This window comes from Orbicella franksi, chromosome 5, assembly GCF_964199315.1.
Source record: "Orbicella franksi chromosome 5, jaOrbFran1.1, whole genome shotgun sequence".
Lineage (NCBI taxonomy): Eukaryota > Metazoa > Cnidaria > Anthozoa > Scleractinia > Merulinidae > Orbicella > Orbicella franksi.
The window spans coordinates 11,663,085-11,689,600 of NC_138149.1; the positions used below are offsets into that span (position 1 = coordinate 11,663,085).

Here is a 26,516-nt window from a genome sequence, read left to right on the forward strand (position 1 = left end):
TCACGGTTTGCTAAAAACCCTTGAGATTTTGGGGTTGGCCCTTCTTACGCGATACGCAAACCACAGAAGACAATCACCACTTATCACCGGAAGACAGTCCTCGTTCTCAATATCTATCCTTACTCCACCCATTATTGTTGACGTTTATCGCTCAAAGAGTTCGTGAGAATTTTGGCGGCCACCCGTTTTGAAGAGTCGAAATTCAGGTACGTCGTTACGGAAGGTGTGGTACATTCCATTTCTTGTTTCAGTATAACTGATTAACTTAGCTATGTGTGGAATCTGGATCATGTAGTGCAAGTGTTTTTCTTGATCCTTGAGTCCATTTCAAATAAGGCGACTCGATCCCGTGTAAACTCTTGAATCTACCTCTAAATTATTGTTTCAACGTCTCCCTATTTTTATGTGATTTTAAGCATGTAGACTCATCGTCAGTTCAGTACGCTTAAGCTTTGTCATTCGAGCTTTCCTACTCGGCTGAAACTTATTGCTGAGACTTAGAATAGAAAGAAAACGTTTTTATAGAAATACGATATAGGCAGGTCAAATAAGTATAACAACAAAGTTTCCTCATATTGGGAGGAACGGCAAAAGCTTTTTTCAACTTGCTAAATGCAAACGCTTCTAGTTGCTTGTAAAAAACTGACCACCAACCGCACAATTTATAGATGCGAGCTTTTTTAAAGAAACTCTAACTAATTGTAATTTGTTAGAAGATTGTGTTCATACGTTACTTTTTGCTCCTTTCTTTTCGTGTATGGAATTACTTTTCGTTGTCAGAACTCTCCGAAGAAAAGTAATTTAAAACGTTAATCATCCAATTGTAAGCCTCGAGACGATCCGTTTGATTTTTGCGGTAAGTCTTTTCTAATTCTGCTAAAAAAACAAAGAGCTTCCTGTCGCGCCCTTGTTGTTTTCGTTTCTTAAATCTCGTATTTTTTTCTTTAAAAGGAAGAATGTAAACACTTTTCCTCACAAAGTAAAATCCAATTTCGTGTTCATACTCGATGCCGTACGTTTCAGTTTTGCACCTACAGCTATCCCTACCAAGAGTACTATCCGAAGAAGAATCGTTTTGAGCAAAAGAAGAGATGTCGGAAAACAATTCAGCTCGATTACAGAATGGTGTTTAGAAGCCGTCGGTAAATATTCCCGACTGCAAATACGGGGCAGTTCCGCTCGCATGGACAGTATTTGTTCTTATGTAAATTGCTAAGACTCAAACACGGGTGTCTGTTACTTTTAAGAGAATTGCTTTTATGCACGCGCTGCTGTGATTGGACGGACGGCGTATTCGTGCTAGAAGGTCATTCAAACGTTCCGGCTGATTAATATATGTGAGAATACCAGAGTGACCTCAAAGCCTCTCATGAAATCCCTGCTTCACTGCGCATCTGCATAAATCCTGTAACACCTGAGCACTCAACACAGACGGATTCACTCCAAGCATTCCTTCAGAGTTTCTTGGATTCCACTGGCATCTGGGACCATGAAGCGAACATTTTGTTTTGTATTCCTGCTTGTCAATTTTCTATTGGTGGTGAATTGGCAAGGTAAGCCTTTCCTCTTCCTCTTTGAGATGATCGTATGTTTACATTTTATTTTTAGCATTTTAAAATTTGGCTGAGACTTTGGTTGTAACTTATGCGATACCGCGAGATGCACGAACATTTCTACGAGCATTCTTATCGTCGGTTGTTTCTTCTGTGTAGTGCAAATGAAAAGTAATCCCAAGTTGTACCGATCGATCGCATGCCCAGATACCAGTGGCGTAAACTGAAATTGTTTAATCAAAAGTTAACCAAAATAAAACTCTTTGTACGAATCCCGGAAAACCTATAAATGGTCTTCGTCTCTAAGTTAAAAGCCTTCATTTCGTGTTAGAAGTACCCCCCTTCGTATTTGCGAGGAAACTTCTGCTTATTTCTTGCGCTCGAGCGCGTATTGTCAGTCAACAATCGAATATCAAGTATTATAAAGTAATTGATTTGTCAAATTTACAGCCGATGTCTTTGTCGCGAGTGGAAAAGTTCGTGCTTGCTTCGTTTTGTGTTAATCGTGAGTCTAACTCAAATATCAACAAAAAGCTCGGCTTAATTGGGCAGCACGCTTTCTTTGTGAATATTAAATATCTTGCACATACAATTTCCTGAAGTCGACACTAATATCAATATTGTCTCGTTTATCTCTTATCAGGTGTTCAAGCACAACTTGTAGGTAAGTTGCACAAGTCGAGTAGTAAGTTTTCAGCACTTAATTAGCATCCATTTAGTTAAATCGTCATGCTAGTAAAAGTCAATACTAAACATCCATGGTGATGAAGTGGGAACGCAAATGCAAGGGAAGGTGTGTAGAATGTGCTAGCAGCTGTAAATAGACTAGGCTGACAGCGGCGGCGGAGGCGTGATTCATTAGCGTGATAATGTCGGCTGATTGACGTCTGTTTGGTGTTAGTTCTCATCGATACTAGGCGTGTTGCGGTCTTGCGATTGCTGTTGAGGTCGGAGCAAATCATTTGTAGCTAGGAATACTAAGCCAGTTATTCTCCCGCTTCTTCCGAGACGAGTAGTCCTTGTAGAATGTTACAACAAAGCCTGGAAGAAGGTTACGCGTCTATACATGATCTATCGGTATCCCCTGCTCTGATACAGCTGTGAGTTATCTAAAGTGGGATTATAAATTTTGCCAACTTGGTCTCAAATCATTAGAGTATGACTAAAATTGGCCACATTATAAATACAGGGAACTTTGAGACCGTGAATGCACATGCAGCATATTTATTTCACTTCTATGGAGGAACATTTAATATTCTTGAAACTGATGAAAAAGGGACTGAGAAGCAACCAAAATGTCACTGATTTACAAAGCCCGAAGAGATACTGCTTCAGGTACATTACACCAAACGGAATCGAGTGTTAAACTTTGAAATAGGGTATGGAAATCATTTATATTGGTCCGAAATAAGAGAAATAACTGCGAGGCAAACCGCCTTCCTAAATTATCAATGGTATTCTCCGGGCGACTTTGCGAATACTGCTGTTGCTGTTTCTCTTATTATAACTACTTTTTTTCCTGCGTTGCCCGCTTCACTTTCTTGCCCTTCGTGATTTTCAGCATAATCATGCATGTTCTTTTTGTCAATATAATTGATCACCGCTAAAAGCTTGTTTATTTCAAAAAAATTGTTATAGCGTTGAGCCCTTAAATGGGGCGGTAAAAGACCATCGGAGAATCAATTAGCATGTTTGCGCAATTCATTCGAACAGTACTTAACAATTTGGAACAGGAGTTTTAATTTTCAAGAGTAAACGTTTCAGAATCGGCAAAAAAACAAATTGCCTTAAAAGGAAAAGAAATTTCGCACACGGTGGATTTAAATGTTGACCTCTCGAAGGGGTTATCCAAGAAATGCAATGTCTTCGAAACATTCGCTATAAATATTTTTCGGTCAATTTCTCCTTCGATTGGGACAGGAGGCGGCGACTGCGTTTGTAGGCTTAGCCCTCTACTTTAAAACTTGAGTAAACAGGGCGTAAGTTATCTCAAAGACTATCTATAGTACAAGCCTTTTTGTAAGGAGACTTGCTTAGGTTGATTCGCCGTCTAATTTTGTGTTATTTGGGTTTACTTGACGTGCCAACAAACTAAATCGCACCCATAATGTTCTCGTTCAAATGTATTCGTAATCTACAGTAAGCGTGGGAAAGGGACAAGATTTTATTTCACATGACTGCGCTAGCCAATAAACCTGTCACGAAGAATTTGAAAACTTTTCAGCACTTCGACCTTTCTTTGTTATCCTTCCATATAGTGAAAACAATTTTAGAACACTGCTTGATTCACTTTTGTGTTCAGAGTTGCTCAGCTTCCCGCCTCACCCCAAGAGAAACTCTCGTAAATGCTTTTAACATAACCTTCGTTCAGCACTGTTGATACAGATAAATCCTCCGTTTTTCAGAAACAATCCTATATTGTTGAAAGATATTGCGAGAATGGCAGAATGCAATCAATTATTTGAATCTTGATGACTTTGTTTTAATTGCTTTTTCTTTGTTCTTTTTAGCCCCCAGCTGCTGGGCTTTTGTAATAGGATTAGTTAATTTTCCTTCTCTTTTGTCATTATTTCGTGTGCCCTCTTTTGTAAACTCTGAGCAGTTTTGCAAGCAAATTGTTTTTACATTTTCGGCATTCTATGTTGGAGAAAACGGCAAAGGAGGCATATTAAAGAACGGTCAAATCAGTCAAAATCAATAAAGTAATTTCGTTTTGTTTCTCACCACTCAAGTTAAACTTGCTCGTCAAAGGACTGTGAAATGAGATAAAAAAAAATCTCAGGTTACAGCAACAGGCAAAAAGTGTTAGTCTCATCAAGGACGAGGACAGAACTATGGTCTTACATTGGTCTTGAAAACAGCACAAAATGCCTTGTTAGCAAAGTCCGCCACAATGCTTTGTGGAGTTGTGTAGTTATTTTTATTCTTTAAGCAGTAAAGTTAGTATAAACACTCGAGCACGACACTCTAAAGGTTATCACGGCGCCATAATTAAAACAGAAATACCTGTAGCGGGCTTGTCAGTCGTTTCCTCGACACGATACGTTATTTTTGTATTATTTTATTTTATTTCATTTCATTTCATTTTATTATCATCATCATATTATCATCATCATTATTATTATTATTATTATTGTTATTTATTAATTACTTTTTTTAATGTGCTAAGTTCGAAACTAAACGGTCCATATCCGCATGTTCTCTTTCAGATGATTGTGGTGGACTTCTTAAAGAGAGGAGCGGCACAATAGAGACACCAAACTACCCAAACAACTACCCTGTGGATAAAGTCTGCGCGTGGGTGATAGAAACGCAATCGGGCGATAAAGTTGTACTTACCTTTGAAACGTTTGCTCTTGAAGACAATTCTGTTTGCCAGTATGATTATGTCCTTATACGGGACGGTTCGTCGGCTAGAAGCCCGATGGTTGGAAAGTTTTGCGGCACTAGCAGGCCAGCCACTATTACTTCCACGGGTAATTTTCTGTGGATTGGTTTCCGATCAGATTCTTCTACTACAAAGATGGGGTTTAAGGCAAGCTGGAAAACAGAAAAGTCTGCCTCCACCACAGCGGCAACTACAAAGACGTTACCTCCGCCTGTTGTGCCAGAAGGTTTGTAGTATGCTGTTGTATTGTAGAATCCCGCTCGAAAACTGCCTCGACTGTAGCTGTGCAAATCAACATAGCAGAATCTAGTGATTTGTCAGGGCACAAGAAAAAATGCAAATAAAAATAAGTGCAGCTATTTATATACTCCATAAAAGTAATTTTACTCGAAACCTGAACTAGCGAACTTGAAAACAAATCGCAAAACTTAAGCAATGGTACCATGAGTAAAAAACTTCCTTGAAAATCATTATTTAAAGACGTAATCCTGCATTACTAAATAGAATGATGATGATGATGATGATGACGACGACGATGATGATGATGATGATGATGATGATGATGATGATGATGGCGATGATGGCATGACCTGAAACGCGTCACTATCAGTTTTGCTAGCTAGCACAGCCGATGTAGACGACCAAATTTAAATCCTTCACAAGTAATATGTGCATAAGTGTTCATAAGTGTTACGTAAGTTCATATGTTGGACTTGATTTTCTTTCCCTAAGTGTTTCTGATTTTTTGATGTATTTGTTTTAAGTATTGTTATTTTTTTGTAACCTCTTTCAGGGTGTGGTGGCCACATGACTGGTGACGGTGAGAATTTTACGTCACCGAATTATCCCAAATCTTACCCCGTCGACAGCGAGTGTATTTGGACTATAGTTACAACTCCTGAGGACACTATTGAACTGAAATTTCACGATTTCCATTTAGAAAATACTGGTACTTGTCGGTTTGACTTTGTAGAAATCCGACAAGGCGGCACTCGCTATTCACCACTCATTGGCAAATTTTGTGCGAGTACAATCATTTCACCCATCAACTCAACCGGAAACTCACTCTTCATTAGGTTCGTGTCTGATGGAACAGTCAGTGAAAAAGGTTTTCGAGCTACGTGGAGAAGGATTTCGCACAAAACTCCCACAACCCCAACTATCCGAGTTTCCACCACACCAACACTGGCGAAAGGTAAGCAACGCTGTTCGTATGTTGTTCTCTTCAATACTAGCGCATTGTCTCTTGACTGAAGTGACTCTACCCACTGCTTATCATATCAAAGAGACTGTCGTTTTCGGAAATCCGGAGCCTGTTGCCAAGAACAAAATGTATCTCCTAGAGTGAAGCACTCTCTGTCATCACAAGTCGTTCTTATCGACATTAAAGGGACAGAGTCAGCTGGCGCACATCCGCATTAGATACTATTTCATAGCTATTTGCATATCACGGAGACGCGATCCATACTGCTTTTAACCAAATAGGATAAAATAATATCATAGGATGAGCAAAAGCACACTCAAAAACAGGTTTTTCAGTAAACGATTGAAAATCAAGCAAAACGCTACGAAGATTGAAGCGGATTTCTAGATGTACTAGACGCGTATCTTTGATTTCAGGTTGAGGTGAACTGTTTTCAAAGTGGGAAAACTGGTATCCCGGTCAGCGCGGTCCTAAAGCTGACTGTGTCCCTTTAAAGATAAATTAGACAAAGAGGCACCGGGAAAGTGTCTCATGCATGCAATCGTGTCGTGAACTGCCGGTAGTTTTCTAACTCTAACTTCTAGCTCTTTTACTTCTTTTTATCGTCAGAGTGTGGAGGTGTCTTAAATGAAGAAAATGGGGAAATTACTAGCCCAGGCTACCCAAACCCGTATCCATTAAACAAGCAATGTACCTGGGTCATTTTGGCAAAAGAGGGCAAAGCAATTGAATTAACGTTCCGAGCATTTGAACTGGAGAGGCACTCTAACTGCCGTTATGACTACTTGGAAGTGCATGACGGCGATGGACCACAAATGCCTTTGCTTGGGAAATTCTGTGGTAACGTGGTTCCTGCTCCCGTCAAATCTTCGCAAAACGCCATATACATAAAGTTTTACTCTGATGGACTTACTCCCAAGCGCGGATTTACACTTAAATGGCAGACCTTTGAACGGCAATCCCCGACATCTGGGCCTCCTCCCTCGCCCGATGGAAACAAAGGTATGGTATTTGTCTATTCGAGTATGTACCGTGCTCTTATAAGTTCTACTGGAACTTAAGGCTGCTACATCGGCTAATTGTGGCATAGATTGGATTCTTCACGCGCTATGATTGTCAAGTAAGTTGTACATATATGAAGGAAGCAATGTTTTACGTTTCACTCGCCGTCAGAGAGCCTATAAGAAAGCCTAAGCCAATACCATCTGTTTGCATGATAGAGCGGTTTTCAATTGAGTGTCGTAAAGCCAAAGCCAAATTAATCACTCAAGCCAATCAAAAAGGCCATAAACATTACAGTGAGCCAATCAAAACCCGAAGTAATTACAAGTAGCTGACGCAAAGCGCGGGAAAACGAGTGCAAACGAGTTACGATTGGTTTTGGTTTTACTTCTGATTCGATGAAAAATTGGCGGGAGTATTTTAAGCCAATCGCGTAGAGTAGTAAGCGCAAAACCAATTACTTTTCGACACTCAAATCAGAACCACTCTGTACATGTATCTAATAATTATTCCACGAGACGCGTTGGACATGAGATGGTACTACGCGCCTCGCTGGCTGTAACCATCTCATATCCAACAAGCGCGAGTGGAATAATCGTTTTATAAAAACGCCCCCAAAACATTGAAAACTAAAATAAAAACGTCCCAAAAAAGTACGCGTACGTTTACCATATTTGTAGAGCATGGTATAATTAAAATTGGTTCGTGCTTAGCGTGCGTATATCGAGTTATGGATGCTCACGGGAAGTTTGGAGAGCACGAAAGAAGCGTAAGAGTTGCTCGAGGCGACAGCCGAAAGCAACTCTAGCTTCTTGTTATAATGTTATATTGGCTCATATAATACCATGATGGCTAAGCCAATGAAATGGAAAATTACACATTTGAGGTCTAGACTGAAAGCTCTTAGTGAGTGAATGAGTCTAGGTCAGTACATTGGGTCGCTTTTCGAGATCTCAAAAGCACATTATTTTCTGAAAAGGTATCGGAAAACCATCTTCTATTTGTTTCGAATAAAAACTGACGACATGAATAATAACGCTTCTTCCGGCGGTCAAGAGTGCACGGCAATGTCGGCAATGCAAAGAACGCATAAAGTGGTTGAGCTTCAATGTTTTCCTCAACGATGTGTTTATGAATGTATGGAGACACTGTTTCCAATTCATAGTTCATCCTCTGATCATGATATTAAAAAATTCTGTGGAGTCCGACGAACTTAAATGTTTACGTAGCAGTTTTGACAACAACAACAACAACAGCTTTATTTATCCCTTTTTTTATGAACGTATGGAGACACTGTTTCCAGTTCATAGTCCATCCTCTGATCATGACTTTAAAAAATTCCTATACCTTGTTTTTGGGGGGGTTTTTGATCAGCTTCTTTTTGAAAATTTACGTATTTTTAAACTTGCCGCTATACAAATAACAAGAGTGAAGTGTTCTGACCACACATCAGTTTGGCTAGACATATGCTCTTACCTCTACGCATTTGTAGTGTCCGGCTTGTTTTGTTAAATAATTTGCAGCCAATGCTGAGCAGTACTCGGCTTCTTTCTTATTCGATTTGTTATTTTGTGCTCTATTTTTTACAGCTTGCGGCGGCACATTTACCACGATGTCTGGTGCTATGCAGAGCTCTCTCTATCCAGAGAACTACCCCGTAGACGTGCTATGTCAGTGGGTTATCCAACTACCACCACAGTACAGAATACGCCTGGAGTTCATGGACTTTCAATTGGAAGCGAGCAGAAGCTGTCAATATGATTTCGTGCTAGTAATGGACGGTTCACCTTCCTCGCCAACCGCTCTAGGGAAATTTTGTGGAAACTCAAGTAAGAACGTTGTGGACTCTAGGACCAATGTAATGACTGTTCTGTTTAAGTCGGATGAGACAAAGACCAAGAAAGGATTTCAAGCTTACTGGTATGCTCAGCCGGCCATCATTAACATTACACCTTCTCCTATAACACCGACAAAAGTTCCATCGAACGAAATTAACGGAACTGGTGAGTGCAACAAAGACAACGTGAACTTTATTGCTAAGTTTGTAAATATAGCATTTGCAAGGTAAGAGACACTAAGAGAAAAATAACTGGCTAATCTAGTTGAGTATTTATTCATCCTTTTTTAAAACGTCTCTATATCAGTTAACTTCTAGAACAGTTAACTTCTTACACTCTTAACTTCTTCGTCTAAACGTGTACTGTGCGTGCATTTTGCGTCCATTGAAGGGGTACAGATCAAACCGAAATACGGTTTCTTTGTTTCTAACTTGCAGAGTATACATTGAGCGAAGAAGTATCTTTAATTTTCTGCTCTTCCTTGCCCTGCCCTAGAGTAAAAATTCCACCTAATGATCGTATTTAGTGTTTTAATGAAGATACGAGAGAATCCATCCAAAAATTAAAATGACGAAGCGTAGTTACCGACAAATTATCCTCCAGCTAATGACTATACTTAAACTTTTAGATTGCGGAGGAAAACGCATGCGTCCAAGTGGTGATATCTTCTCACCCTCTTACTCCATTTCTTCGTCCGTACCAGCTGACTGCGTGTGGATTTTGTCAGTGTACGATGGAGACAAAATTGCGATCGGTTTCAACGAGTTTGATTTAGCCGTCGCTGTAGACTGCGCTTCTGAGTATGTGGAATTGAGGGATGGGGAATCGGACGACTCTCCTCTGCTGGGACGGTACTGCGAATCTGCACCGATGGTGGTACTCGGTTCTACGAACAAGATGTGGATGCGCTATTATTCGGTTGGGACGGGAAGGAAAGGTTTTGAAGCTACCTGGACTACAATGAAGCAGACAACGCAGGTGGAAAAACCTAACAGTCCAGAAGTGGGCGATGTGAAGAAAACGGAATCTCTTCCTTATCCACCAAGTAAGTTGCACTTTTATCGTAAGAGTTATAAAAATCTTTTTTTCTCCTTGCCATATGAGGAAACTGTCTTGTGAACAAGGGCTGAGCGTAGAGGTAAAGAAATTTATCAAGTACAGGAGGTTGTCTTGGCTGCCAATAAGGTTATAGGAGCACTCACAATGTCATCGTTCAATTGACCACATGTTATCTTTAAAGAGAGAGATTAATTTTTTCTTAGACCCATACATGAAAACAAGTTCTTTACCGTAGATATAATCTGTAGATGCCAAGGTATCTTAATCTATCTTATTATATGGCTAGCTCCGTGAGCGGGCAAGATGAATCAAATCCTGCGCTGTGATTGGCTACCCGAGCAGGCAAGATGGAGCTATCTTGCCCGCTCGGGACTATCCGCCGTGTCCCGCAAGAAAAATTTCCCCGAAAGCCATGTAATAAATCCTTTATTGACCAAGCTTGTTCGGTCAAGATGGCTGGATATTGGCCTCGTTCTTTTTTTACAAGTTTATGGACCTCGCAAAAAAAACTCGCAAAAAAAGAACTTGGCCAATATCCAGTCGTCTTGACCTCACACTTGGTCGATCACCCATAGATATTTTCGTGTTGCGGTTAATATACACTCAGCTGTTCACGAGACGATCATATATATGGTTCAGATCCAGCTATCAGGCAATCTGGTTACTGATTGGCGTTATCTGGTCAAAGATGTAGCCTTCATGGTTTTTGGAGGCTCGCCTCATAGGGCAGTTTTCAAACACTTGTTTTGCATTACTACCTTACACAATGGGCTTACACGCGCTCCTTTCTCAGCCAATCAGAAGTAAAACAAAAACCAATTGTGAGTTGGTGGCACACGTTTTCCTGCGCTTCGCGTTAGCTACGTGTATTTGCTTGAAGTTAATTAATTCACTAGATTTTCTGTGTCCTTGGTGATTAGTCAGAGTGATAACCTTTGTTTTGGTTTACTACACTCAAATGAAAACCGCTCTATATGTAATGGTATATACCGTTGAATGATCTATCTCGTATTACTATAAATCTACTAACGTTCTATCACGAATGCCGTTCTCTGATTGGCTACGCTACTCACTGTCTATGCTGTGATAGATAGTGAGTAGCGTAGCAGTGTGCGCTTGTTAACAAAATAACGGCAGCTTCTTGGCGTTTTCAAGGTGTCTGTGAGGAGGATTTAGATAAACTTTTGAAGTACTAGTAGAATTATACTTAAAAGATTAGATTATTCGCTCTCGATTTCTATGCGTCATAGTTGACTCGGGCTACACCCTCGGCAACTATCACGCGATAGAAATCTCGAGCTCATCTAATTGTTTATTATTAGGCGATGCAACATTATCTAAAGTTATTTGACTGCAAAAAAGGCAATTGGCAATTTTTACACATGTGCCTTCTATACTTAAAGAAGCACTGCTAGTTACCAAAAACGCAGATCGAGTGATGCACCGTGCTGGCACTTCTCTATTTTTGCCCTGCGTGTAAGTGTTTACTATTTCCTTTGGTTGCTTTTGTTTTTCGTTTGCCACTTTTCCCCATGAAGTGGAGAAATAATAGACGGTTCTACGTATGATACTCATTTTCTGCGTTTTCTAGAAGCATTCCGCCATTTATTCCTTTTCTGCTTCTTGTGATAAACAATTATTTTGTGCCAGATTTATTTAATTTTATTTCTTTTATCAAAGAAAAATGCGTGGAGGCCCTTGGTATTGAGAATGGTGGAGTCAAAGATGGCCAGCTGACGGCCTCTTCTGTGTGGATGGGTGTGAACACATTTGGTCCTCAGCAAGCCAGACTTCACAACCAAAAATGGCCACAAGGCTGGAGTGCTGACCTAACTGATAAACAACCATGGCTTAAAGTGTCGTTGCAGTCGGACTATGTGATTACTGGCATCGCCACGCAAGGTTATGGTAATCCAGTCTTCCGTGAATGGGTTGAAAGCTATTACTTAGTCTGGCTGGACACTAAGGCTGGTGAAGTCTTTTATCGTGAGGATGGCAAAGTCAAGGTAGGCGTATGTCTGAAGGTTTTTTTGCATTTTCCTTCCACTTTTAACCCTGTCTAATTTTTCAAGAAAATAGTTTTACTTTAAGGGAACAGTAGAACGTCCTGAAGACTGAAAGAAATTAATTCAAACCAATTTAGTTACATAAAAAAAAACTTCTCTCTGAGATTATTTGAATTTATTAGGTTTTAGATGGTAACAGTGATCACGATACCGTTGTCCGTCATGTGCTAAAGGAGCCCTTTATAACTAAAGAAGTAACTGTCCGGCCCAGAATGTGGAAGGGCAGCGTTGGCCTTCGAATGGAGTTATACGGATGTAAACTTGGTAAGCTCTGTTTATGTAAGAGCCTTGGCGACTCTGTACATGGAAGCGAAGGAATGTGTGAAGTGTGTGAATGTGTGAAAAGAGCAGTGTCATTATTTGATTTTCTATTGTAAATGTATTCTGCTGATCACATTACATCATTTTTACACGATTAATTTAGTTTCTTATTCATTTCACTTCTGAGGTTCGTATAACTTCGAGAGTTGCTTGTAGTCTTCAACTAAAATTCAAGTTCTGTTTTCTTTCGCTACCTCGTCACGAGGTGCCAAACAGACCGTAAGAAAGAAAGAGAAACATTTTTTTCTGGTGATTTCCCTTCTCAAAACTCCAAGGTTAAATTTGCTAAACCTTATTGCTAGGGTCACGTCCATGAGGTGATAGCTGAAGTTAATGTTAAAAAACCTCTTTATTCAGATGATTGTCAAGAACCACTTGGACTAGGAAACCGAAACATTAAAGATGAACAACTGACAGCATCTTCTGCTTGGGGCGATAATCCAGAAAAGTTCGGTGCTCACAGGGGCCGGCTCAATTTAGATCGCTGGCCTCAAGGTTGGACAGCCAGTGTAGAAGACACTTCTCCGTGGTTTCAAGTGAATCTGAACGACCCTATTATTGTAACGAGAGTAGCTACGCAAGGATACGGAGGGCCTGCGGGAATTGGTCAATGGGTAGAGAAGTACCGATTGTCTTGGGAAAATGAAGAGGGTACTTGGCGCAATTACTCCCATCCTCATCGTGTAAGCAGTTCAGCTGTCCACTGGAAGAACAAGGTGATTTACTTTTCTTAAACATCTGGAACATCAAAGCGCGATCTTAGAAGCATTTACTTACTGCATGAGAAGCGTAAGAGCAATGCACGAGCTAAGAGCAAGCGAAGGTAACTCTAGATTCATATGCAATCTGCAACTGGACTCTCAAGTGACCCTTACCTCAATTAGAGCATAGCTACAACAAGAACCAAATCTTTTATAACATAAGAACAGGGATGGGAAAAACGTGAGAGGCAAATTGTATTCGAATGATAGACTCAAAATTCTGTTTTATGCCTAGTAAAGATACAGAAACTCTTTCAGCTCCGTTTTTGTTTTCCCTGTCGATGCTTTGTGGGACTAGAAGAACTTGTCACTAGTTCCTGCGTTTTAGTGTGCAATGTAGGTTTCCAAAGTACACTAAAACGAGGAAACAAACCTTGTCTAATCTTAACCTTATTTTGCAGGTATTTCATGGAAATAAAGACAAGACGACAGTGGTGTCACACACTTTGCAGAATGTCTTAAAGTCAAGCAAAATCCGTTTCTGGCCCCTGGTCAAGCATGACTTTGTTTCCATGCGGACGGAACTGTATGGCTGTATGGGAGGTATAGGTTACTTCTTATTCTCAAAAATCTGGCGTCGTCCTATTCTGAAATGCTTGATGATCTTCAGTTAAAGGTGCTATAAACAATTGTACCTCCTTGAGTACAAAGCTCGTGTCACCACCGAGGGTGCAAATCATGTGTTGAATACTTAGCAATTTATGCGCTCAAATGTCGTTGAATATTTTTTAAAAGTCTCGATCAATTCAGTTGATCACCATGCTGAGTATCCTTCCTTCTCTTTGCATCTAAGTGTACAGCAATATTTCAATAAAGCGATACCATTAAGCCGTCCTCTCTTGATTGAATTTCCCCCCATATGCAGCTGCATTAATTTTGCGGCTTAGAAATATATTGTCTAAACGTTGTTCGCTTATGTTCTTTAAAACCTTACAGAATCTTCAAAAACCGTAACTGAATGCACTACAATTGGTCATCGCATGACTGGTGAATCAAATCCACCCAGCAAAAAGGATTGCCAATGGCATGTCACTTCATCCAAAGAGGACGGCACGGTAACACTCAAGTTCACAGCTTTTGACTTCTCAAAAAGCGATCCTTTCTGTAGCAAAGACTACATTGAAGTCAGGAACGGCCTTACTAAACATGCTCCCGTAATAGGAAAATACTGTGGAGGCAAGATGCCTGCTCCAGTGCAATCTTCGGGAAATGGTCTCTGGGTTCGTTATGTGGTGTCTGGTGAGATCAAAACTAGGATTGGCATGACTTACCATGATGGTCCTAAAGCCCCTGTACAAAGAGAGAAAGGTATGTTAGTTTTCCTGTTTGTATGAAGATTCCTAAACTGTAATATACCCAGGGTTGCAATGTTGCACGATGTTGCAATGTTCCCAAGAGGAACAACAACCCGCGATTGAGCCTGCCCTAGATCTGAAATACTGCCCCGTTCGCTATTAAAAAATTCGACATTGATTTCATATTATGCTGTTTATTCTCAGATCAACTTACAGTTCTTTTGCTCTTAACTGTTAAATGGCTTTTGTTGTCGCAAAGCTGCATTTGGTGTCTTTTTTTAAAGATTTTTATCATCATTTTTCATTTTTTATCAGAAAATCTGTCCCATGTATTTATCGATCAATCTAAGTGAATTGCGTTGTTTGATAATTTTCTGTTCCATTTGTAGGATGTGGAATTCGAAAACATTCAACTCCACCCAGCCAAACGGACGGACGTACGCCCAAACAATGGCCTGGACAATGGCCCTGGCAAGTAGCCCTACTTCTTATGGGACAGTCTGTTCAACAGTGTGGTGGGGCTCTTATTGCTCCTCGGTGGGTCCTCACAGCAGCTCACTGTTTTAAAAGGTAATGTTCATTTATATTAGTCACTTCTCTTCCTAAAAGCGGAAGCATAATAATGCTTAGTGAAACCTATGGTAATAGTTTCAATGCAGTCATCAAATTTTAATTTTCCATTGTGGGAGAAATTCCAAGGAGAACATAGCGCACAGATAATCAAATAATCAGATTGTTGTTTTTTGTTTTTTCGTGTGTGTGAGGTAGGGTTAATCCCCTTCTACCATTGGGTACATAGTGGCCATTTTAATGCCTAACGATTATCTCCACACTCTTTAAGTGTTGCTGACTGAATGTTATCATTACAGCGACATCCCGCCTATACGTTACTGCTATAACTCGCATATGTTCATTTGACTATGCTGTGTATAATATCGATGGCTGTTAACATTTCAATTTGCTTCTCAGTAATACAGGGCTATAAAGCCGTCCAACCCATTCCGTACTGCCCATTTCAGATGGCTGCGTCGTACCTTTGTTGCTCTCGTTTTCGCTGTTTACTTGAAATGCAAGTTGACGAAATAAGAAGTTTATTTATTCCGCGTAAATCATACTTTTTATTACTTAAGGTCATTCCACTGAAATAGAACCTGCACTGAGATGTTTGTCAATCTTTACCTATTGATTTTTTATATTATATGAACTTTTGAAATAAAAATTTAGGGGTCCCTGTGTTCGTTTAGGAGCAACAGCAACTAGTTTTTACCAAATAAATCCTTATAATCGCACCATGATCATAGTCACGATTTCTTGCTAAATTCACGTTTCCGACGATTGCTTCTTGTTCTACGCTGAGAATTTGGTCCTTATTTATTTTACATAGAGAAATTTATTACTCAATTCAAAACAACAGAAAAAAAAATGATAGGTCACCGTACTCGCTTTTCAGAAAATGACGATTTACCTCTATGGCGAGGTCCAGCCGTAAAGAAAAGCCGCCATTTTTTAATGCGCGCGCGCTAATCACGCGTGAAATTACGCGCAGTAGGGATGCGCAATGCAGTGCTGGGGAATGACCTTAACTCCGTACATATCTCTCATACTAATAAAGCACAGTTCCGGGTAAAATTCCCTACTTGCATTTGCAGGTTCAAGCAGCCTCTTCAATGGGTCATACGTGCCGGAGAGTTTGATCTCACCCTAGAGGAAAATTCCGAGCAAAACATACGAGCTGAAGCAATATATGTTCATTCTTCATACATATCTGCTACAAACGAGAATGATATTGCCTTGGTGTACCTCGAAAAGCCGGCGCAGGTGAACGACACAGTTGACATAATTTGCCTTCCCGATGAAGGAGACGTTCAGCCTGGAAGCTCTTGTGCTTCTGCAGGGTGGGGTTTTACACCAAATCTGCATCATACTTCTGCGCCACTAAGATCACAGGTGGTGCCCGTTGTATCTCGCCAGGAATGTAATAGATTCAGTTCCTACGGCGGTCTGGTAAAAGAAGGAATGATTTGCGCAGGGTTTGCGAAAGGCGGCGAAGATAGCTGTTACGGAGATGGTGGAAGTCCTCTCATGTGCCAAATCTCGCAAGGAAAGTGGGTTGTTGGCGGGATTAATAGCTGGGGGCAAGGTTGCGGACTCCCTGGCAAGTATAGTGTGTACACATTCACGGAGAAGTACCGAGACTGGATTAATCGACACTTGCAAGCAAACTGATCGTCGGTTGTGGAAATGGGCGCTGAAGCAATAGTTTATTCAACTCTGCCATGGGTATTTAAATAGTCCAACGTGAAACTTATAGCTGGCCCCGGTTGACTTGCCGTTTCGTTTGGCACATGCTAGGAGCTGCTCATCTTGCTCAGTTTCCCAGCTTGGACACCTCAGCTGGGAAACCTCGACGTTGCACTTGTGTTGGTCGATCATTCTTGACACATTGTAAAAGGAAATGTTAAAGTTACCTTAAGTTTATTACAACCAAACCAGACATTTAGTGTTTTTTGATGTGCGAATAGACAATAGGCTGCATAGCCCGAGTCCATAACAATAATAGCTGGAGCTGCTTGTCTTACCTTGTTGCGTTTCTACCGGTCAAGGGATCTTTGATTTTTCTAACCTAACTAATTGGTATCATATCAAATGTCGGTCCTAATAGAAACGAAAATCAAATAGGTCTTCTTTCGTTTGTGTGCTGATGTTACTGATCAAATGCTAATCAAGGTCTATAGCCACTTTAAATCGTGTATTTATCTGCTGGTACTAACATAAACGTAGTCTCGCGCTGATAAGATAGTTGACGTGCTTCCGGTGATGTTATGAATAAGGCGCCTTCAAGCCCATTTCAAGTCTGGTCGTTCACCGTAACAGGTAGTTATAGCGGATAAAAATTCTCTTTGCTGGCAAACACTTCTCTTTGTGTGGAATATGTGGTTTCCTGAATGGCTGTTTCCCCGTCTACCCTACACCATGGTTTATTCCCACACACCATGTTTTATTCCCATACTGAAGGCGTGAATGGGATGTATCGGGTTTTCTATAATAATGCTGCCGGATTGCTCGTGTTTACAACCCAAACCTTAACGTGATCGAAAAGGAACGATTGTCGTCAACATTGGAATCTATTCGTGATATAACATTCACCTGAAGGATCCTGAAGAGGCAGATTCAAGAGTCTTATTTTGTTGCCAAGACTGCACGGTTATCTCCTTAGTGAATTTTGACTGTTTTTGTTACAGTGAAGGGTAGATTTCTTTTAACGGCCAATACAATCTTCTACAAGTTTTTTCAAGCTATCAATAATAGACATTGTTTTGAGGCGGACTTAACTGAACACAAATATTTAGCGTGCCAACTGGCGAAGATAAATGTACACCATATTATAGGAATAGAAATATGTTCTTACTATAATACCTGCAACGGGTATTGGTTTAGTGGAGGATTGGTTATTTCTTTATCACAGTGAAGCAAATTATTCAGTGCTCTCGCCGTGAACATTTAAAAATAGTGCTACTGCAATAAACTGCGACCGGTATGAGTCTGAGATTGTAGGTGTTGCAACGTCAATAAAATATATTAATCGTTTGTCTCGCGATGTTAAATCACGGCACGGTTCCCACGGTCAGGTAAACGTCCAGACGAACAATTTTACTTCTACATTGGGTAAAATACCGCACATTGTCGATTTGGTGAAGGAAATTCCAAAATTCTGTCTCAGCAAAAGGTCAATAAAGTCAGGGAAATACTTGGGCCCATCTTAAGTTCTCTCAAGCGGAAATGGAAATTGATTTTTTTGGCGCCTTTTGCCAATGAGTTAAGTTTTATTAGCAGATTATCTATAGCACAGGAAACCAAAAAGACAATGAAGGAAACGATGGAAAGAAAAGTGCTTTCGCCTCTCTCGGCCCTAGAGAAAATTGGTAAGTCGGAGGGTTGTTTTTCTCTTATGTAATGTATAGGGACCCAGATAAAGATCACGGCGTTTCGATCGTGTACGTTTGATATATGTCATTGTTGAGCTGCAATTGGTTGATTTCGATCACGTCTTGATGACCAGTCACCTAGTGAATTTCTTTGTAATTATATCATCATTCTACGCGAATCTGTGTGTTCTTCGACATGCTCTTTTCTCCTCGCATCCAAACGTTTTATCATCGGTTGTTTGATCATCTTCAGCTCGTTATTCCGTCCTCTGCAGCATCAAATGAAATTTTGTTTTACCGGATATGCGATAGGGCATATAAACTAAATGAGATGCACGTGTCTTCGAAGCTCTGATCTTTCGAAGGAGCCTTGTCCAATACAACCTCATTCCAACGTAAGCAACGCAAACCGACGATTCGTCCTTATGAGGTGTAAGTAAACTACATGATTGGTGCGGTATCGCCTAATTTTTAATCCTTTGAATTGCCAAGTTTAATAGCTCCAACGAAAATACTCTCCATTAATTAGCGAGATAAAATCGTTGTCAATCGATCCTGGTATGGCATTTATTATTCTGCAATTATATTGAGTTCTTTGCGGTTTGACCTTTACGTTCATTTGGTGGAAAAGCGTGAATTCCTTTTATTCATAGTATCTTGTTAATCGCATTAGCCGAGTGAGCCAACAAAAATGAACATGCTTTAGGTTTTTAACACACTACACTTGTAGATAATTGAGACTAGTATTGCAGCCGGACATGTATAACGGGGACAACACTGACTGGATGCACAAGGTACACCCATTTTTTTTTTTTTTTAATCGCACCATGTATTCGACTACAGGTATTTTAAATGTTTTATTACAAGCATCAAGTTCGACAATAGAAAGTCTTGATTTCATAACAAATAAAGGCAATCACCGCCAGCACCTTAATAGCTTGAGCCTTTTAACATAAAGCCACGATAATTAATAGGCGGAGTGTAAAGCAATACAGGTCAGGCTCAGTATTTCAAATATGCTTCTAATAATAACAATTGACTTATTTTATTTTCTTCACACAAGAGACTATAGTCTCATGGTTCATATCATGAGAAACAGATTTCTCTCCCTGGCGAGAAGTACACCAAAAGGATGGAAAATAAATTACAACTGGATTTTTTGTTGTCTCGAGAGGATTATATTTTTGAAGTTTCGGCTTTACATTTAGCCACTTTTCAGTGTCAACAAAATAAAAAACCTTAATTACCATCTAATGAGCTAGAAATTACCAAAGTGCTATATATATATACATCTGCGTCAAAACATGTCGAGTGCTTTGTTTGTCAGATTTTTTACAAAAATGTCCTCTTTTCTCTGGAAGCAGTACACGCCAATAACTGCTGTTTTGACAAGAACTGTTTACGACAGAAGAAATCGCCGTAGAACTTTCTTAGGAGTGACCGTAGGTACGTTGTACGATTATTATCTTGTTTTTCTTTGCTGTAATAAAATCGTCAGTCATAAGTAGGGCTTTACTGCGCAAAGCTGGGATAAACCTACAATGCTTCAAAGGGATTACCAAAGCACTGCCTTGCCCTCCAGTGGAGCTACTTATGTTGTGCAGTACGCTTTTTTGATAGTTGTATCAGATGGAAGAAAGCAGTATAAGAGGTTCTTTCAAATACGCTTGAAACAAGAAGGATTAGCAGAACATAACGGCTTAAAATGCTACTTCCTTCCTTTCTGATGCCGTTGCATTTTCCAAGACAAAAAGTCTCGAAATTTCCGCATAACACCCCTACATAGAAAACGTGATGTTGTACCTGACTAAATACGTCATTCAGTGCAATTGAAGGGGCCGCGGCCATCGTCTTTGTGTTGCCGGCATGAAATGGAAGACTAATGGATTATTATTTTGAGCTGATGTTCCTAATTACCGATCTTTGCCTGTCCACTTAAGAGTTGTCCAAATACCATTGAACATCCTATCATTTCTAATTTTGTTACTTCTGGAACGGAATGTAGCAACGTTGTCGGAGAACATGTGATAGAATATAAAACTAATACTTGTCTTTGGTCGTGAGTCGGAATGTAACAAACTAACTAACGATAAAAAATCTGTTGAATACCCAAATTGTTAAACAGATTAGCACGAAGAAAGTTGCTCGCATTCTGTGGTGTCGTTAATTCCAGTGTAAGGAGTACAAATGTCCCCTTAATAAAAATGAATTAGCCACATGTAGTATAAGCGATGAATAGTTACATGATGATAACGGCATAAATTATCACTGCTGGCATAAAGCGGCCTGACCTCATCCAGTCACTTAAGACTGAACTAGGTTTTATCATATGAGATTTGCAAGAACTAAGAGGAATACTTAACACGTGCGGTCAAGAGCTGAGTAAGTATTTTCACGTTGTTGTACAGTACATTGTCACAATAATCTTTTGAAGACACACATCGTGCTACCGCTATTGTAATAGTCTTAGGAAGAGCAAAGGTCTAAGTTTTCTTCATGAGAGGGGCACGTGAACCAAGCGATTTCTACCAGTCTGCCGAGTCCTGCATTTGTCCCTACCAGCAGGATATTCAGTTTTGGGAAAACAGAAAATTTATAACACGCGACGAATCAATGCATTGGCATATTGTATTTGTTCGTATATCCGAGAGAAGCAATCCTAATCGCTACGCAAACCGTCTCGTGTCGATTTACCAAGCGTTAGTTCAATTTTTCTTGAGTCTGATCAGTCTTCTTGCTTTGTTACTGCTTTTCTTCAGTCAGATGAGGTTTTGTTTTACTTCTTCGCGTGTTTTACTTTTTTTGGAAGAACTAACCCTTGTCCATCGTGGTTCTTTTCAGGATTCAGCGTGGCAAAAAAGGGAAAATAAACAAGTCTGCCTTCTTTGAAATCATTATACCCCGAGGTGAGCGCCAAATTTGGTAATTTCCATTTCTTTTCTTCTTGTTAAATAGGTTAAATATATTTAACCAAATTCACAGTATTCTTTGTCGATATTTGGAGTTACCAGTTATGTCTCCCACGTGCCGTGCCGATCGCTTTTCAGATATCTTCTTGTTGAACAGAAACCACATGGCAGCAGGAAAGGTTTCTGTAAAACGATGCTTAGAATGTTTTCCTCGTGAGAAAGAGCCCTGTACGGGAAGCTATTTTGGGTAAACGTTGGCAACTGAACCTTGTTTGGTGGCTGGAATGTAAAACATGATTGTCATATCCAACACAATGTACGAACGATTACACCTAATTATGAAAGGTTTTGTTATGGTAATTTAGCCACAGTAAAAAATTTTTAACTTTGTCGTCTCTTTATTTAGAACAGTGGGTCGGTGCGTGAGTGAGATGTCAAACTCTACGTTGTTACTAAGTGGATAGTTTAGTGAAATACCAGCGCTCTTGTCATTTGAATTCATTTTAGCAGTGAGCCTCGCGCAGTAAACATTAACTTGGTGAGTGTGTGTATACTTTATGATTGTTAAATTTTACCTCTAAGTGGTTGTGTTTAGCAGACTCTTTACTGTCTCGGAATATTCTATAAATATACTCATGCCAAGAGCACGTTGTTGAGTTTTATTATGCCTTCGCTTTTTAAGCGAAAGATGGAACTTTCTTTGCATCAGAATTCTTTTTCTCTCTTAGAGGACGAGAAGAAAAAGAAGAAGAAAGGAATTGTCCCAAGTTTACAACAATGGAACTGTCACTGATTTACCTGCTTCTTACAGTGATCGAGACAACGTGTAACCCTTTCTGTGAAGCAAGCAACTGGCAGAACCCAAAACTTGCAAAGTGGTATCGCCCGTCTGCAGTCACGGAAGGCTACACCGAGACTGAAGATGGCACTTTATACTTAAACATTGATGAAGATAGTAACACAGTCCGTGATTTAGCCAAAAAAGTCCTTTCTATGCTTAATCTTACCGATGACATTTCGGTGCAAGGGATCTCTTTTACTCAAGTGGACTCCAGTCTTGGAAGGTCGCGAAGGGCGCCGGGGATCTTTGGAAAGGACACCCGGGTAAACATGCGAGCGTCTCTCGAGGCGCAAATGTATCCGTTCTCCACCGCCGTGATGCTTTCTTCCGGTTGCACTGGCACCCTCATAGGAGCTCAGCACGTGCTGACGGCCGCACATTGCGTGCGCAGTGGAAAAAGACTGTTAAAGAGTGCTAAAAACTTGAAAGTTGGTAAGTATCTGTCTCTAAATATGGCGTTTGATAGAGGAATATTTCGTCTTGCTCAGTGTGGCGATGATATCATGCCAATGATATCTCTTTAGTGTTTTGTTCATTTTAATTTACGTTTCGAGATTATCGGGACGGTGCGTTATGTCACATATTCTGAACTCGAAAAATCCGTGCGTTATCCCTTTTCACATGGTTATGAATTCCTTGGTGATACAATGGCTATCGTTTGCAGAGGTTTCCAGACTGAACTCGACATTACGATGTGTCTGCTTCGTCATTTTTATATATCGGTTTGACAACTGACCACACAGTTTGTCAAGTGCCTAAAAACGAGCAGTGACTAATCGTAATGTAAAAGAAAATATCTCAAACAAAAATGGTCTTCACTTGACGTTTGTTTTGATTTGCCGTTAATAACGCAGAACTGTAACACCAAAATAATGTAAGATTATTGAAATTACTAGCCCACTAGTGAGAAACCAAGCGTGCCGTAGGGGCGTTAAGCCAGTAGTAATTAGACGGTAAATGAAATAAACTCCAGGCATTGGGTATCTTTTCTGTGTGCATTCCACGAACAAAATGAAAAGTGCTTCCTTTGTAAACTGTACGCATTTGTGTTCTTCAGCTGTTTGTTTGTTTTGGTTTCTTTGATCGTGGTCTTTGTTAAGTGTTTCCGTCAGTTATCAGCGCAAACCTCAAAGTTTTCAAGCATTTCAGCAATGCAGAATGTTTCGTGACAAGCGATCGTGCGTGAAAAATGGCAGTCTTAATTCGCTTTTAGATCAATTTTGTTAATGCGAAACCTGTCCTATTGCAACGAGTGTCAAAATATCAACCACTGCTCAGAGAATTATCATTTTTCGGAGTTTACATTTCAAAGGACAATAGCTTTCATGGTTATTTATTAAACTTATTTAAAATGATCTCCGATTAACTTCTTTGAGTAGTAATTTGTCTATGGATGAAAAATCGAGGTCTTGCTATGTTATAGAAGAAAACAAATACTTCTTTCTGTTACGAAAAAGTTGCCAAGTTACAAATACATCTTCACTATTATGCCCCTCTCACAGAAACGCCTCTGAGGGAGGACGCACTTTCGCCGTCAGAACTATTAAAGATTGGAACAGTTTACCCCGGTCTTTAAAAACAGAGAAGTCCGTTAAATCGTTTAAGGCTAAATTATGTAATACTATTCTTAACTCTCAGAAAACTAATGGAATTTTTTAACTCTTATTATTCGTAGTATGTTTGAAATTGTAAGTCCAGTTTATTATTTGTAACCATTTTTAATAGTAACTTAATTAAGTATTTTATTGTAAATAATATCGTATTTTAGCATTTTATTGTAAATAATATATTTTTAGCATTCTAATTATTTTAAGCTGAGGGCCCCAAGTTTATCAGTAACTTAAGTTACTGTCACGGGTCACTCTCATTAAATAAAGTCTTTCACTTCACTTCACTTCACTGATTAATGGCAATGTACATCTTTATTTAATTCACTTTTGCAACACATCATTTTCGTTGAAATAAATAGGCCTTTTTTTTCCGCGCTTTCCGCTTAAATTCTCACGATCATTTAAAGAAAATGATATCAAATGGATCTGAAGTCTGTTCAGTGATGTTCCTTGTTAACTTGGACTAAAACGAAAGCCTTTGAAGATACATCCGATTAATAAAACGGTGTTCAGACCCATTAATCAGACAGCTGCATGCGCCACTTAAAACATTATTCTCGCTAGTACGCTTTCTAAAGAACCTTTCATTCTTACAATTGCTTGTATATACACTGGTAAATTAATTCTTGGATATTGTATGATGTGTACCTGCAAAACAGTTCTAAAGTTGTGCGTCCTTAATTAAATCAGTGAAAGATTTGGTTTGTAAAAACAGAGTAGTTAACAAATTACTACGTCAATTACACGTCATAAATTGATTCCGCATTGATTTCTCAGGCTTGCTTCAACGTTCAGGAAAGTTCCACTGGATCCGCGTGCAAAGAACATATGTGCCCAAAGATTGGAAGACACAGACCCCGCCAAGAGACAGGCTGAGATACGACTTTGCGGTTTTGAAACTCAAGCGTCAGCACAACAGGCAGCACATGTCCGTGCAGACGAGCAACCTCCTTCCCGGCTCAAAAATTCAGTTTTCTGGCTTCCACGGTGATAAGTGGTACAACTCGTTATGGTACACGTACTGCCGGGTGTACAGAAAATCGAATGACATGATTCTCAACTTCTGTGATGGTGCTAAAGGCGTCTCCGGATCGGGAGTTTACGTAGATACTCCTAGTGGTGATGAAAACGCCGTCGTTGGAGTAGTATCGGCAATAGCCCGAGGAAAGGTCAAAGGCAAAGTGTTGGAGTTCAATGTTATAAATTCCCTTACCAGTACCAAGGTGCGACAGATTTCAAAATGGGTTACCAGACGCTAATAAATCAAACTGGCGCCGTCCCAGAGGGCGTAAGCTAATGCTTGAGATGCAGAATGGCCTTCCTCATTGTCACTAGTTTGTCTCTGTCTACTATAAACAGTATTAAAATGGAACAAAATGACAAAAACATTTATGTTCGCTGTTCACATTCACAAATCACGGAGAAAACATCCAAGGACTTCCAGCGTCAGCGCAAAGTACTCTTTCTCAGGAACAGTAAAGTAATAATTTGCTTTGCGGAAACCAGTATTAGAACCAAGGAGAAAGGCAGAAATTTGTAGCGTCGACAATACAGTACTCAGTCATCACACTAACTTTCGTGCCCTGGTGCACACGAGGCCAAATTGACGTTACGTATGTATGTATGCTCATTTTAGTTGGAGGATGGTTGTAAATATTAACTTAAAAGTGATATTTATTATTCATGCCGAGGGATAGATGTTTCAGATCTGATCTCGGGTTGTGCTGTATGTAGGTGAATTAGCAGATGCCGGTGTAAAAAGCTTGAAGAGGTTGGCATATGTAATGAAGATCATCGCTCGACATACCTCTAACTATAAATTTAACATAGTTACAGATTGTAGGTATATTACAGCCAATTTTGCAAACAGAAGCTGTTCTTCGTCCAGGCCGCGGTAAACGTTTTTATATGACGTGGTGGTTGATAGCCAGTATTATCGTTACAAAGCTGTAGGCCTATATCCTTGATCAAATCGGTGGACACAAGGGCTTTTTTTTTTTCGTTTATCCTGAATATGTTTTGAACGTTAACGTTATCTGCTTGTTCAATGAAACCTAGTAAATTCTAGCACTATTCACCCTGCTTGGAACAGGCATTCTATGTCAGTGTTAACCTTAGTAAGAAAATTTGTAATAAATTACAAACTGATTACAACATAAAATGTTCCCTTCGTCTTTATTGACACGGAAAGGAAGTCGAACTGAAGGGACAGTTATGTATTTGTATGCATATATATATATATATATCTTTTTTTTTTTTTTTTTTTTTTTTTTTCCAATTTCCCACTCATCTGTGTCCTTTGTTTGCCGTGTGGTGAAACTTGGTTTTTCAATTTAACGTCTAGTGTTCAATTAAGCAGCGGGAAATTAAAGCCGCCTCCATTATTTACGCCAACTAGACTTCGTAAATGAAATCGTACTAACTCCCTTATTTTCTTTTTCTTGTTCGGTGTCTTTGGTCCAGTTAACACTTGAAGCTGTAAAGCGAATTATTATTTTTCTCGAGAACGTCGTAAATTTTCACTTACAAATTACTCATTTCCAATACCAACATGGAATAATATGCAATACCTTGGCCCTTTTTATTCTCGTGACTTTAACATAAATGCCTCGCATTTAAATTTTGGGAATAGACACAGGAAATAATGCTCTTGATTCCTGGTTCGTTAAACAAGTTACAAATATTATTTGATGGATGTTCTAATGACAAGGCCTCAGATGAAAATTGGTTTTCATTAGATTAA

The 26,516-nt window shown here is 39.7% G+C and overlaps 2 protein-coding genes across 3 annotated transcripts; both read left to right on the forward strand.

Annotated features, from left to right (window-relative positions):
* The first annotated feature begins 1,267 nt into the window (after window positions 1-1,267).
* Window positions 1,268-21,733, forward strand: LOC145488698 (cubilin-like). 2 transcript variants are annotated; one of them, XM_081467618.1, is made up of 15 exons: window positions 1,268-1,553; window positions 2,197-2,217; window positions 4,763-5,167; window positions 5,735-6,136; window positions 6,755-7,147; window positions 8,737-9,150; window positions 9,614-10,030; window positions 11,725-12,050; window positions 12,233-12,374; window positions 12,789-13,147; window positions 13,594-13,735; window positions 14,129-14,500; window positions 14,877-15,057; window positions 16,137-19,859; window positions 21,255-21,733. In XM_081467618.1, exons 1-14 carry the CDS (start codon window positions 1,490-1,492, stop codon window positions 16,711-16,713), a joined length of 4,215 nt encoding a protein of 1,404 aa, XP_081323744.1. In that variant the 5' UTR covers window positions 1,268-1,489; the 3' UTR covers window positions 16,714-19,859; window positions 21,255-21,733. The 2 variants fall into 2 exon arrangements, with proteins under 2 accessions (XP_081323744.1, XP_081323745.1); XM_081467619.1 differs by having other exon boundaries at window positions 16,137-18,845.
* On the forward strand, window positions 19,854-26,045 carry LOC145488699 (serine protease 23-like). The gene is made up of 4 exons (XM_081467621.1): window positions 19,854-21,319; window positions 21,729-21,860; window positions 22,051-22,595; window positions 24,551-26,045. Exons 3-4 carry the CDS (start codon window positions 22,100-22,102, stop codon window positions 25,030-25,032), a joined length of 978 nt encoding a protein of 325 aa, XP_081323747.1. The 5' UTR covers window positions 19,854-21,319; window positions 21,729-21,860; window positions 22,051-22,099; the 3' UTR covers window positions 25,033-26,045.
* Window positions 26,046-26,516: the final 471 nt, after the last annotated feature.